The sequence below is a fragment of the Salmo trutta genome, chromosome 12 (genome assembly GCF_901001165.1).
Source record: "Salmo trutta chromosome 12, fSalTru1.1, whole genome shotgun sequence".
In the NCBI taxonomy this organism is placed as follows: Eukaryota; Metazoa; Chordata; class Actinopteri; order Salmoniformes; family Salmonidae; genus Salmo; species Salmo trutta.
This window is the reverse complement of record NC_042968.1, coordinates 81,104,333-81,118,650: the sequence shown is the minus strand read 5'-3', so window position 1 is coordinate 81,118,650 and position 14,318 is coordinate 81,104,333. Positions and strand designations below refer to the sequence as shown.

The window sequence follows — 14,318 nt, the reverse complement described above, 5'->3', positions numbered from 1 at the left end:
GATGCAAACACGAGTCACTGAGCCACTTTGTAACCTGGACCATTACAGTAGTGAGTTCTTGTGCAGCTTGATGTTTGCATGCACATATATCACTGTATCATCTGCATACATTTGAACTTCAGACCCAGTACAGACAGAAGGCAGATCATTAATGTAACAGGAGGTGCCCCAGTATTGACCCTTGGGGCACGCCCACATCATAGCTAAGAGTGGACGACAGCTCATTGCTCACTCTGACACACTAAGCCTCGCATTTAGTTTGGTACAGCAGGGGTTAATATAAGCCTAGCATTTCGTTTGGTACAGCGGGGGTTAATATAATCCTGGCATTTAGTTTGGTACAGCGGGGGTTTATATAAGCCTAGCATTTGGTTTGGTACAGCGGGGGTTAATATAAGCCTCACTGTCTGACCTCGGAAACAATGTTTCACTTTTGAATTTTGATCTCTGTAGTATCATAAGTAAAGTGAGCAGTGTCAAGACAACTTTTTCTGAGCCAGTTGAAATCACACATCAACCAGTGGAGTCTGGTGGGAGGAGCTATAGGAGGACGAGCTCATTGTATTGGCTGGAATATAATCAATGGAATGGAGTCAAACTTGTGGTTTCCATATGTTGATGTGTTTGATACTGTTCCATTCATTCCATTCCTGTAACGCTCGTCGTTCGAAGGAGAAGTGGACCAAAGCACAGCGTGGTAAGTGTTCATGATAATTTATTTCAAGAAACACTCAAACAAGAATAACCAAAAAAAACAAACCGAAAGTGAACCGTTCCGCCAGGCTCAGAATGCTAAACAGAAAACAATCTCCCACAAACACAGGTGGAAAACAGGCTGCCTAAGTATGATTCCCAATCAGAGACAACGATAGACAGCTGCATCTGATTGGGAACCACACTGGCCCAAAAACAAAGAAACAAAAAACATAGACTTCCCCACCCACTGCTCTTACTCAACAAAACATTTCCTCTATGTCATAATTTTTTGAGAAAGTAACTTAATTGTGGTTGTAATGTTTCCACTGCTGACTGATTACTTTATAACCTTTTAGCTATTTGACACAGCATGTGATGTCTTATAGCTAGATCGCTAGCTACGTTTTTAAGAGAGAACTTTTCACTTGGCATCTCCCCCTGTTTTCAGTCACAGGTGGGGGCTGGATTAGGTGTGAGCAGTGCAGGAGGTGGGCTCATGAGTTGTGCTCCAATTTTACTGGGAATAGCTTTATTTGTGACCTATGTATACATTTGAATTGCACAATGACAGAGCATAAGAACGTTGCCACATCAATATTACACAGAGATAAAATATATTGTTATTAAATGTTATATTCCAATGTTATTTAATGTTATTAGTTATATTCCATTCCAATATTATATTCCAATGACTATTTTTTGTATGAATTAAAAACAACTATTGAATACCTTTTGCTCCTGAATGTCATTTTAAAGACTGCTGGGATATAAAACCTTGCATTATTTAAATAATATTTAGTGCAATTGTACATAATGGATTGTTTGGAAAAGGAACAACGAAGAATGAACAAAGAAAATTAATGTGCAGGTGAGTTAAAAAGAGGGACTTTACATCAAATCTCCTCATAGGGCGGACATTAATGGTGACATGTGCAACACCATTTCCCCCCATATTTAAATAATTAAAATAAGACAACTAGACATAGCTTTTAAGTGTTACTTAAATAATTTTTAAATAAAACTGATTAAATGGATTTAACACACTTGTGTGAAACCTTATTCCATAATCTTCTACCGAGGTAACTGCCGGGGGGGGTAGTTACCCCGTTTCTTTAAAAAAAACACCCCTTTCCTAAAAACAACATTTCATGAAATAGTTTAAGAAGTGTAAACTCTAGACATTTATTTTCCTTTTATAGTTTATTCACCTCGAATTTCAATATTGAAACAATGTTGCAAATGTAGGACATATAAACAGCAAGGTTATAACAAATCTCTGCTGTTGAAAACCACATGTTAGTCTAAAAGAAATGGGAAATAATGTCTAGAATCTAGATGCTTTTTACAGTGTAGACCTAGTACATAAATTGCCTGGCTGAGCTGATGAGACAGTGGATTGCGCAGTCAGATGGAACAGAGTAAATAAGCATTTCAATGTCATAGATTTAACTGGTGGTAACATGTGGAATAGACACAGGTTGGAATGCGGTTTTAACCCGTTGTATAATGCTTATTGAACACAGAGTGAGTACATGCAACTTATTATGTGACTTGTTAAGCACATTTCTATTCCTGTGCTTATTTAGTCTTGCCATAACAAAGGGGTTGAATACTTATTGACTCAAGACATTACACTTTTTCATTTAAATGAATTAGTAAACATTTCAAAAAACATAATTCCACTTTGACATTATGGGGTATTGTGTGTAGGCCAGTAACAAAAACATCAGAATTTTGTCCATTTTAAATTCAGGCTGTAACACAACAAAATGTGGAAAAAGTCAAGTCAAGGGGCGTGAATACTTTCTGAAGGTACTGTATGGGTGTGGTTTTGTAGAGACCGTTGAATGAGGGAGAACACTTTCTAGGCCTATAAAACCTTTACTTTTACAGTATAAAGCAAATGTCAGCCAATCCATGCCATTTGAAGACGTACGTGTTCATGCTTGTGTATCCTTTCACAACAAAAATTAAGTGCAGGTCAACTCAAAGGTGCAGCATAACCAGTATTATCCAAAATATAGTTCCATCACACGTTAAATTTCACACAAAACCTACCATAGCAGCGTCAAATTCAGGACGAAAATGTCACTCCATTACATAGAGCACAGCAGTGTCTATTTCTGTTACAGTACTGTCATTAGATACCTTAGGCAGTGTCTATTTCTGTCTCAGTACTGTAATTTGATACCTTAGAACGGTATAAGGCAGTTCAGAGTTGACAACTACAACTGCTACAATGTACACTGTATTCACAACTTTAATGTAAATTATGAAGACTGTACAGTTATTAAATTGTCTAGAACACAGATGTGCTCCATTGTAGAACAGCACTCTCCAATTAAATCTCTGGAATACATCTCTGTGTTAGAATTTTCTCCCTCAAGCAAAAAATGTGAGTTGTGAGTCAAGCTACAAAGGAATGCTTGATTGATGACTTCAGGTCTGTGATTAGGAACAGTATGACTCATCTAGAAAGGCTTGTCAGGGTCTTTGTTATCCTGGATCCTTGGGACCTCCATACCCCATTGAAGTTGACATTCTAAAATGGTTAAGGTAAGGGTTAGGTAATGGTTATGGTTAGGTTTAAGGTAAGGGTATGGGGTTAGGGTTTAGGGTAAGGACATCCCAACTCCCAAGGATCCCGGATAGTGCTAACCTGCTTGTCAGTCAGAGCTAATTATAGCTATTGTTGTGGTCTTCTGGCAGTTATCCATTGGTGAATCATCTGTCTTAAATGTGAGGGAGAGATGGAGAGGCCAATCAGTGAGGCAGAGCAGTAGATATTAGCCAATAAAGTAATAACTCTAAAGACTGCATTATTTATAACCAGTGTACTTCAACCATACTTGAATAAATCAAGAGTGATAGAAGAGTGGGAGTTTTATGAATGCTGTAAAGGCTAACGGTATCTGGGCTGAAGGTTACACAAGCCATTTTTGTTTTGCCCTTGCAGAATGGTAAAAATCTGATAAATGGATTTGATTATAATAGGACAAAGGCCATATAATGAGGAGTCCTGACAATTGATAAAGAATACTTACTAGTTTCCGTTGGCTGCATCTCTGTGTCCTCCACAGTGGTCCCACCAGCCTGCCGTTGGTTGGCTAAGGAGTAAAAATACATGATATGAGGCATCACTTCATTCATTGTCACCTCAGTATGAGTACAGAATGCATGGTGCTCTGAAGTGATTCATTTACTCTCAGGTATTCTTCACGGTTGTCTTTTCTTTCCAACACTGACTTTCCTGATAGCTACTTTATTGAGAAAAATGTTACTATGACTGTGATAGATATGTGGTTGTCTCACCTAGCTACCTTAAAATGAAGGCACTAACTGTCACTGTGGATATATATATTTAAGATAATGTTTGTCATTCTATTATTTATTTAAGGCGAGGCACCACACCCTATCTAACTTTTATTTTTCCTTAATCACATCACAATGAACTTTTACCAGTTGAATATACACACCAATATTATAATTTTTGTATTATAACTTTTCTGAAATATAGTAAAAAAATATGCAAATGCAGTGATATCTCATTACATGGCATTTTTTTTTGCCTTTACCTCCCTTATCTCACATCATCTGCTCACATTGTATATAGTCTTATTTTTCTCTACTGCATCATTTTTCTACTGTATGTTGTTTTACTCCATGTGTAACTCTGTGTTGTTGTATGTTGTCGAACTGCTTTGCTTTATCTTGGCCAGGTCGCAATTGTAAATGAGAACTTGTTCTCAACTTGCCTACCTGGTTAAATAAAGGTGAAATAAAATAAAAATAAATAAACATGAAATATCCTCGCCAACGACCGGAAGGCCCTACAGAGGGACGGCCCAGCGCATCACTGGGGGGCGAGCTCCCAGCCATCCAGGACGTACATGCCAGGTGGTGTCTGAGAAAGGCCCGAAATATTGTCAAAGACTCCAGCCATCCTAGACATGGACTGTTCTCCTTACTCGGTACCGGTGCATCAAGGCTCAGACAAACAAACTCGTAAACAGCTTCTGCCTCCTGGCCATAAGACGGTTAAATGGCTAACAACTACTGCTCTCTCTCTCCCACAGACTATCCAAACTGACTCTATGCCCATCCACAGGTCTCTACCCACTGAGACACAACATACGCTGATGCCACAATTATTATTGATTACCATAAGTATTTATCTATTTTTCCTGCTACTGGTCACTATTACTCCTCTTTACATGTATATATTACCACTAGTATACAGCATTACCATAATTATTTATATATTCCTGCAACCAGTCACTTTTCAGCCCTGTTTACATGTATATCCTACTACAAGTCACTTTTTATGTATAAACCCACCTCAACCACTCCAGTACCCCTGTACATTAAATAAGGCACTGGCACTGGCCTGTATATGCAGCATTTGCATTCTCGTGTTTCTTTAACTCACATCATAGTTCTTGTGTGGTTTTTATTCATACTTTTATTTTTTATTCTATTTTCTATTATTATCAAGGTAAGAATTTCACTGTACTGTTTTACACCTGTTGTATTCTGTGCACGTGGCAAATAAACTTTTAAACTTGAAATATGCACATATTTGTATATGCCGCAAATCTATTTTTCTGGACACTGCATAAAGTCAGCCTTAATATTTGGGTTTCATTTTGTTAAGACACTCCAGGACCGGACTTCTCTAGGGCAGATTGTGGATATATACTTTTTCATATTTCTATCTGTAAAATACTAAAGATATGTACGTAAACTGCATTTTTTTGCATATTTCCAAAGAAAATATGATCTACAATAGAAGTTAGAATACTTCAACAATTTCTCCGATACAAGTCTGGGAAATATATCTAAGGATAACCACACAACATTTTAAGTATGAGAAAAATGTGTTGGCATGTGGGAAGAGTCTGACTTTCGGGAAATGGCAGTTAAAGACAAGTACACTGAATTTAGGCAAAAAATCGGCAAATGCCTATTTAGACCCAACTACAATCTCTTCAGAGTAAGTTACTACATATAGTCCAGTTTGTAACATTCTCTATGAAATGGGCTTTTAAATGGTGTATGAAATTATGGATTTACAGTGCCTTCGGAAAGTATTCAGAACCCTTGACTTTTTCCACATTTTGTTACGTTACAGCCTTATTCTAAAATGAATTAAATAAAACAAATCCTCAGCAATCTACACACAATACCCCATAATGACAAAGCGAAAACAGGTTTAAAAAAACTGAAATATCGTATTTGCATAATTATTCAGACCCTTTGCTACGAGACTCGAAATTGAGCTCAGGTGCATCCTGTTTCCATTGATCATCCTTGAGATGTTTTTACAACTTGATTGGAGTCCACCTGTGGTAAATTCAATTGATTGGACATGATTTGGAAAGGCACACAGTGTATGTCAGAGCAAAAACCAAGCCATGAGGAATTGTCCGTAGAGCTCAGAGACAGGATTGTGTCGAGGCACAGATCTGGAGAAGGGTACTAAAAAATGTCTGCAGCATTGAAGGTCCCCAAGAACACAGTGGTCTCCATCATTCTTAGATGGAAGAAGGTTAGAACCACCAAGACTTCCTAGAGCTGGCTGCCCGGCCAAACAGAGCAATCAGGGGAGAAGGGCCTTGGTCAGGGAGGTGACCAAGAACCTGATGGTCACTCTGACAGAGCTCCAGAGTTCCGCTGTGGAGATGGGAGAACCTTCCAAAAGGACAACCATCTCTGAAGTACTCCACAAATCAGGCCTTTATGGTAGAGTGGCCAGACGGAAGCCACTCCTCAGTAAAAGGCATGACAGCCCACTTGGAGTTTGCCAAAAGGCACCTAAAGGACTCTCAGACCATGAGAAACAAGATTGTCTGGTCTGATGAAAACAAGATTGAACTCTTTGGCCTGAATGCCAAGCATCACACCTGCAGGAAACTTGGCACCATCCCTTCGGTGAAGCATTTAGGTGGCAGCATCATGCTGTGGGGATGATTTTTAGGGGCAGGAACTGGGTCAGGTACTGGTCAGGATCGAGGGAATGATGAATGGAGCAAAGTACAGAGAGATCCTTGATGAAAATCTGCTCCAGAGCACTCAGGACCTTAGACTGGGGTGAAGGTTCACCTTCCAACAGGACAACGACCCTAAGCTGACAGCCAGAGCCCAGACTTGTCTCTGAATGTCCTTGAGTGGCCTAGCCAGAGCCCGGACTTGAACCCGATCGAACATTTCTGGAGAGACCTGAAAATAGCTGTGAAGCAACGTTCCCCATCCAACCAGACAGAGGTTTAGAGGATCTGCAGAGAAGAATGGAAGAAACTCCCCAAATACAGGTGTGCCAAGCTTGTAGCGTGATACCCAAGAATACTCGAGGCTGTAATCGCTGCCAAAGGTGCAAAGTACTCTGTAAATGGTCTGATGTTTCATTTGTTGTTCTTTTATAAATGAGCAAAAAATGTCTAAAAACCTGTTTTTGCTTTGTCATAATGGGGTATTGTGTGTAGATTGATGAGCATTTTTTTTATTTAATTCATTTTAGAACGTAACAAAATGTGGAAAAAGTCTGAATACTTTCCGAAGGCACTGTATGTGTATTTGAATGTGGTTACAAATTCTGACATTTGATGACGGTAGTATGAAAAACAAAAAATTAAATTTAAAAAATATATATTTTTATGTTTACATTTTTGAAAATGCTAGTATTAAAAGACCAAAAACCTCAAAATTGAGAAGTAGATGCAAAACTATTTCAGCCTGTGGTGCCTCACCTCAACTATTTTACATGTGATAAGGCCACACAAAGGGACAGATACTATTACAGATACCTGTGATAATCTGAAGTACCCAAAAGGGTCACTAGATACCTTGTGATAGATTACATAAAATCCTTGAAAGGTACCAAAATTCTGGTAATTTACTGGTAAACGTCGAAAGTTTCTAGTAATATACCCTCCCTTTGCAACCCTAGTTCTGTCTTTATCCTTTTACTGCGGTGGGCTAAATCAGGGTCACACAGTGTTTCTTGGTCTTAAACAAATCTACTTTGAAACAACACATGGTTATGGGCAAAAAAAGAGGACCCCTGTACCATGTCAGATATAGAGTTGAAATGTATGACATTTTGAGTTTGCATCCCAAAATTTCACTTTATATACATAGCAGAAGACTGAAATATAACAAAATCGTTTGACATAGAAATAATATTGATTTAATATGAAATTTGAAAAATATTAATAACATTCTACCCATGAGGCCACTAGAGGGCGATTTGGTCATTTGATTGCAAGAAGGCTAAACTTACCATGTAGTTTTCTATACAGTAGTAGTGCTGTTATTACTGCTGCAACCACCACTGCGACTACTACAACAATCACCAACATTTGGAAGTGACTTTCCCCTGTACGCTCAGCCTGGTCTGTAGTCTTTGGCATCTTTTCTAGACGTTTGGACAAGGTAAACGTGAAAAATGCAGGATTATGAAATTATGTGAATGCCAATCTTCAATAACCTTGTGTGTATAATGAGCTCATACTGTATACTATAAAAAAATAGTACAGTATAGTTATTTAAGATGAAGGTTTAATGTTTATGTACCTGTCACTGGTAACTGGGATCTTGACCTGATGTTGACCTGGGTTTGGACCACGTGTCTGCTCTGGAAGCCTGTGAATGTACAGGTGTATGTTCCTGTTTGTTCCCGACTCTCTGGATTGTGAAGGAGGAGGGATCCATCTCCCATCAAAACCTGGTCCAGCTTCAGTCCAGCCCGGCCCACCCAGAGGTTGGAGGTCCGTCTGGTTCGGCTGTCGTAGCTGAGGATGACCGTGGGGTCATTGGTTCTGCTGAAGGTCCAGGTGAGGGAGAAGTTCTGGAGGTTCTGTGGAGCGATGCAGGGTATGGAGAGCTCTTGCCCCGCCTCTCCAATCAACCCTGTTGATTAAATACTTTTATGGACTGTGAGCCATAAATATGTCTAAATATCACTGTCCTTTTGGGGCCTTACCATTGTAGTCTCTCTCTTAAACTCCAGAGGGCAGTGTGTGACACTGAATTCAATCAAACTAAGTCTGACTGGGTGTTGAGAGCTCCCACATATAAATTTGTCAAAATTTCTTTGTGGGTTTTTCTCTAGGCTCTGCACTTAGTCATCATAACAGTCACTCACAGCAGTTTGTCACTGTTTTTATGAGAATTACTCAACTATAGACTATGCATCTGCAAAATGAGAGAGAGAGAGAGATTAAATGCTGGTTATGATGTACCTCTTTCTTGCAGTGAGCTCCTCCATGACTGTGATCCATATGTGGAGTTAACGGTGCAGATGTAGGTGAGGGTATTTTCAAACATTCTCAGCGTGCTCTGAAAGGAGTAGAGGCCTTCAGTGTTGGGTCCCATATGGGTGATGGGTCTCAGGTTGTCTTTCGGGGGCAGAGTGGACCACTGCACACGGGGAGCGGGAAAGATGTCCTTGGACAGGCACTGAATCTCTCTGTTCATACTCTTCTCCATAGTAACCATCTTGATGGGAGCTGAAATAACAAAAAGAGAGAGCCAGGATTAGAGAGTAACAACCTTGAGTGGTTTCACTACAAACTGAATTTGTGAGCAAAAACCTGTTAAAATGTTTATGTACAGCAAGGTCACAAAACCAATAACAAGAGCAAATACTCTACTCTTGGCTTGATATCAGTTTAGCCATTTGGCTCTAGGTCTAGCAGCTCAAATACAGCTGCAGCTGGTTGATTCACGTCTTTTAACCATCATGACACAGAGGGCATTTCACCACAAGCTACAGTGAAAGCATTTGACATGTGAAGTGGATACTCAGCTACATAATCTAGCCTCGATACAAGCCGCAGCGAGACTACTAACCCTCCACTTTCATGATGACAAAGGACTTCTGTTGTCCCAGAGTGCTGTTGACCAGACACCTGTAGCGGCCTCGGTCCTTGATGCCACACTGTCTGAGGTGTAGCGAGGCGATGCCCCGGGAGAGCTGGTCCTGGAGCAGGTACGTCCTGGTACGGTGGTCGTGGGGAGGCTGGTCCCCACCCTGCTGGGATTGGCTGAGAAGGAGCACTTCGTGGAGGTACCAGTGGATGATCTCATTCCCACTGGGTTTGAAATTGCAGGGCAGCACACAGTCTTCAGAGAATAGGCATGTGACGTGGGCATCTAGGGTAAAAGTAGAGAGATGACGGTGTAGGGAAATGTCACCTTTTTTTCTCTATCTTTCTCTTTCAACCTACACACGTTAGAAGTAATGTGCAGTACGTTCTTTCTATGTCAATATAACTCATATGAAGTGTCCTGCATTAAACACATCAGTCAACCTTTCTCCCCCTCTTTCCATCCTGCTATAGGTTGCATTTGTCACAACTCTGACGCATTTCCTACGTTTTGTCTTACCCAACCCCACCATTTTAACCCCCACACACTCCAGAGTGAGGTCCAGCACCATATGGTTATGGTGCATTCCTAAAGCCAAACATGATAGGCCATACATTACAATTGTTGAGTTAAATGCAGGGTTTGACTGGATAAGTATTAGATAATACCCTTGAAACTGGTAATCACACAGCCTATCCTCAACATGTGGCTTTTTCAGTCATTTGTTGTGCACAAAATGTGGTTACACAACAATATGTTGCACTGTAAATGGGTAAATGTGACATCCATGTTGACAAGGGAATGTATGGGCTTTTTACTGTCAAAATAACAACGATAGCGTCAGTGAAGTCCTTCATAGACAGGGCACCAACTCAGAGTCAAATATAGTGCATGACAGGCCCATGAAAAGATAGGGCTGTAGGAGTACCTGAGCACCTGCACTTTTGCCCTCCTATGAGAAAAGTGCACTTTCAGATTGGTAGCATTTTTTTATCAATACATTTTTATTTTACTTTTAGTCAATTTCTCTCCTGTTCTGTAAAGACTTGCCCATCCAACTAGCTAATAACATTTTGGGGGTGATATCCCCTCTCCCACATGCGAGCAGAAGCTGCGAGCAGAAGCTACACCGCAGTAGTATGAGTAGTGGCACGCTGGCTACTTTTTGAGTTGCATGTCATCTCTTACTTCCAGGGACAGGGAAGAGTTCAATTGGACTGTTTTTAAGTATGCCTACAAAGCAGATGTTAGCAGCAGAACAAACTCCAATCACAGGTAAAGAGTAGTTAAATTGTTACAACAGCATATCAAACAGCTAGCTAGCTAACTAGTTATCCGGTTTATATCAACTACATTCAATATGATCAGCTGATAGATCATATATTTTCCCTCTCTGTGAGTAGTAGCCTAGGCTAGTAGAGAATTATGAATATAAGGTATTTGGGTAATATGTATCTATATATATAAAGGTCTGCACGGCCCTGGTGCATGACAATATAGAATTTACATGTGCAAACGTGTGAAGAGTCAGATGTCCCAGTGAGACTGTGAGCCTCTCCTCAGTAGACTCCTTTCATATTCTCTGCAACATCCCAAACAGGAGAGCACAGGAGGTTGGTGACACCTTAATTGGGGAGAATGGGCTTGTAGCAATGACTGGAGCGGAATTAGTGGAATGGTAACAAATACATCAAACACATTGTTTCCAGGTATTTGATGCCATTCCATTTGCTTCGTTCCGGCCATTATTATAAGCCGTTCTCCCCTCAGCAGCCTCCTGTGCAGGAGAGACAGTTGACCTGGGTCCCAGTTAGGTCTTGCCAGTCTAAACACTGGACAGGACAGCGGGACCCGGTCTCCCTAGACTTTCAGACAGAACAAACAGAGCTGTGTGGAGGGCCAGCCATCACAGACGCCGTGGGCCATTCCTCAGAGAGAACACATCTGGACCACATATTTCCACATGCAAAGCAAGGGAGGCTCAGCATTGGCTTGGATGTTTTCACATCATAAATCCTCAGCGACTTCAAAGGCAAGTTACAGGGACAGTACACTGACAATATGTAACTTATGTTGGAATGGTTGTTTATATTCACAAAACTCCTGGACAGACCATCATCTCTAAACCATTGCGTTACACTGGATTTGTCTTGTGGAAAACATCCTTCCTTTAGGATGGCAAGGAGACAGTCCAACCACAAAAAAACGAGTTATTTTTCAGATGCCTGTCTAGTTTTTCCAAGAGGAAATACAATATGTTGTGCAGTGAAAGGGACACAAAATGCAAAAAGCTCCTGTTCCATGAACACATAGACAAGTATTTTAAGATTAGATGAGATGTAAGTATTCAAAAGACACAGTACTCAGATTATTTGTTTCCTCACTCAGAGGGTCAGCATAGTCACATTAAAGACATCCAATGCCCTGCCTTGACCCTCTCCTGACAATTCATGCACTACTACCTTTCAAAGAGGCGAGAGAGATCTTATCCTTACCTGGGATCTTACACTTTGCCAAGGTGAGAATCCACAGCAACCTCAAGCAAGCTTGAACAAGTGCCTTTACCATTATCATTCATTCACACGTACAGTTGTTGTTGACTCACGTCCTGATTCCAACATGTGGCGATCTTAAAGCATCTAGCAGCTCTTCTGAATCTCAGTTGGTACGGTGCCTTGGTCTTTCTTTGATCTCATATTTCAGCCTCAAGGATGGTATGAATCGAAAGCTTTTTGCTGCCAGTTTAAAGTATCCAGGTGGAATATATCTTTGTAAACCCAAATGAGAGTTAATGAGTCTGAAACCCACCTGGAACCACTTGTGTCAGAGGAGAGAAGCTATTTCCCTTTTAGAGCAACCAGCTCCTCTCACAGTGAGAAGAGGGAGTGTGAGAGGAAGAGAGAGAGAAGGAGGGAGCAGCAGGGCAGGAAGGTTAGTCTGAAATACATGCCCCTCTACAGAGACCTCGAGGCACGGTGGAATTATTGGTTACGTTGCCAAGTAACACGTTACACAACGTATCTTTCCCTTTTACCTACCTGTCAAACCTCCCCACCGCTTCTCCACCCCTCACACTCTGTCAAACCTCCCCACCGCTTCTCCACCCCTCACGCTCTGTCAAACCTCCCCACCCCTTCTCCACCCCTCACACTCTGTCAAACCTCCCCACCGCTTCTCCACCCCTCACGCTCTGTCAAACCTCCCCACCGCTTCTCCACCCCTCACACTCTATCAAACCTCCCCACCCCTCGCACTGTGTCAAACCTCCCCACCACTTCTCCACCCCTCACGCTCCATGTCAAACCTCCCCACCGCTTCTCCACCCCTCACGCTCTGTCAAACCTCCCCACCGCTTCTCCACCCCTCACGCTCCGTGTCAAACCTCCCCACCGCTTCTCCACCCCTCACGCTCTGTCAAACCTCCCCACCGCTTCTCCACCCCTCACGCTCCCTGTCAAACCTCCCCACCCCTTCTCCACCCCTCACGCTCAGTGTCAAACCTCCCCACCGCTTCTCCACCCCTCACGCTCTGTGTCAAACCTCCCCAACCCTTCTCCACCCCTCACGCTCCCTGTCAAACCTCCCCACCGCTTCTCTACCTCTCACACTCAGTGTCAAACCTCCCCACCGCTTCTCCACCCCTCACGCTCTGTGTCAAACCTCCCCACCCCTTCTCCACACTTCACGCTCCGTGTCAAACCTCCCCACCCCTTCTCCACCCCTCACACTCAGTGTCAAACCTCCCCACCCCTTCTCCACCCCTCACACTCAGTGTCAAACCTCCCCACCCCTTCTCCACCCCTCACACTCAGTGTCAAACCTCCCCACCCCTTCTCCACCTCTCACGCTCCGTGTCAAACTCCCCACCCCTTCTCCACCCCTCATGCTCTGTGTCAAACCTCCCACCCCTTCTCCACCCCTCACACTCAGTGTCAAACCTCCCCACCCCTTCTCACCCTTACACTCAGTGTCAAACCTCCTCACCCCTTCTCACCCTTACACTCAGTGTCAAAACTCCTCACCCCTTCTCCACCCCTCACACTCAGTGTCAAACCTCCCCATCCCTTCTCCAACCTTACACTCAGTGTCAAACCTCTCCACCCCTTCTCCAACCTTACACTCAGTGTCAAACCTCCCCACCCCTTCTCCACCCCTCACACTCAGCGTCAAACCTCCCCACCCCTTCTCCACCCCTCACACTCAGTGTCAAACCTCCCCACCCCTTCTCCACCCCTCACACTCAGTGTCAAACCTCCCCACCCCTTCTCACCCTTACACTCAGTGTCAAACCTCCTCACCCCTTCTCCACCCCTCCCACTCAGTGTCAAACCTCCCCACCCCTTCTCCACCCCTCACACTCAGCGTCAAACCTCCCCACCCCTTCTCCACCCCTCACACTCAGTGTCAAACCTCCCCACCCCTTCTCCACCCCTCACACTCAGTGTCAAACCTCCCCACCCCTTCTCACCCTTACACTCAGTGTCAAACCTCCTCACCCCTTCTCCACCCCTCCCACTCAGTGTCAAACCTCCCCACCCCTTCTCCACCCCTCACACTCAGCGTCAAACCTCCCCACCCCTTCTCCACCCCTCACACTCAGTGTCAAACCTCCCCACCCCTTCTCCACCCCTCACACTCAGTGTCAAACCTCCCCACCCCTTCTCACCCTTACACTCAGTGTCAAACCTCCTCACCCCTTCTCCACCCCTCCCACTCAGTGTCAAACCTCCCCACCCCTTCTCCACCCCTCACGC

The 14,318-nt window shown here is 42.9% G+C and overlaps 1 protein-coding gene across 1 annotated transcript; it reads right to left on the bottom strand.

Annotated features, from left to right (window-relative positions):
• Nucleotides 1-698: 698 nt before the first annotated feature.
• Nucleotides 699-12,499, bottom strand: LOC115204372 (CD276 antigen homolog). The gene is made up of 7 exons (XM_029769887.1): nt 12,060-12,499; nt 9,547-9,849; nt 8,937-9,203; nt 8,269-8,604; nt 7,976-8,110; nt 3,741-3,803; nt 699-3,428 (listed from the first exon to the last, which is right to left on the bottom strand). The coding sequence occupies exons 1-7, from the start codon at nt 12,136-12,138 to the stop codon at nt 3,421-3,423; spliced, it is 1,191 nt and encodes a 396-aa protein (XP_029625747.1). The 5' UTR covers nt 12,139-12,499; the 3' UTR covers nt 699-3,420.
• Between the last annotated feature and the right edge of the window lie 1,819 nt (nt 12,500-14,318).

What these genes read in the sequence shown, in the direction of transcription:
- LOC115204372 (XM_029769887.1), bottom strand. Translation starts at nt 12,138, where the DNA reads ATGATAATGGTAAAGGCACTTGTTCAAGCTTGCTTGAGGTTGCTGTGG. An exon ending in TGTCATCATGAAAGTGGAGG is followed by an intron (nt 9,204 to 9,546) that starts GTTAGTAGTCTC and finishes TTGTTATTTCAG; the next exon opens with CTCCCATCAAGATGGTTACT. An exon ending in GAGCTCACTGCAAGAAAGAG is followed by an intron (nt 8,605 to 8,936) that starts GTACATCATAAC and finishes TTTAATCAACAG; the next exon opens with GGTTGATTGGAGAGGCGGGG.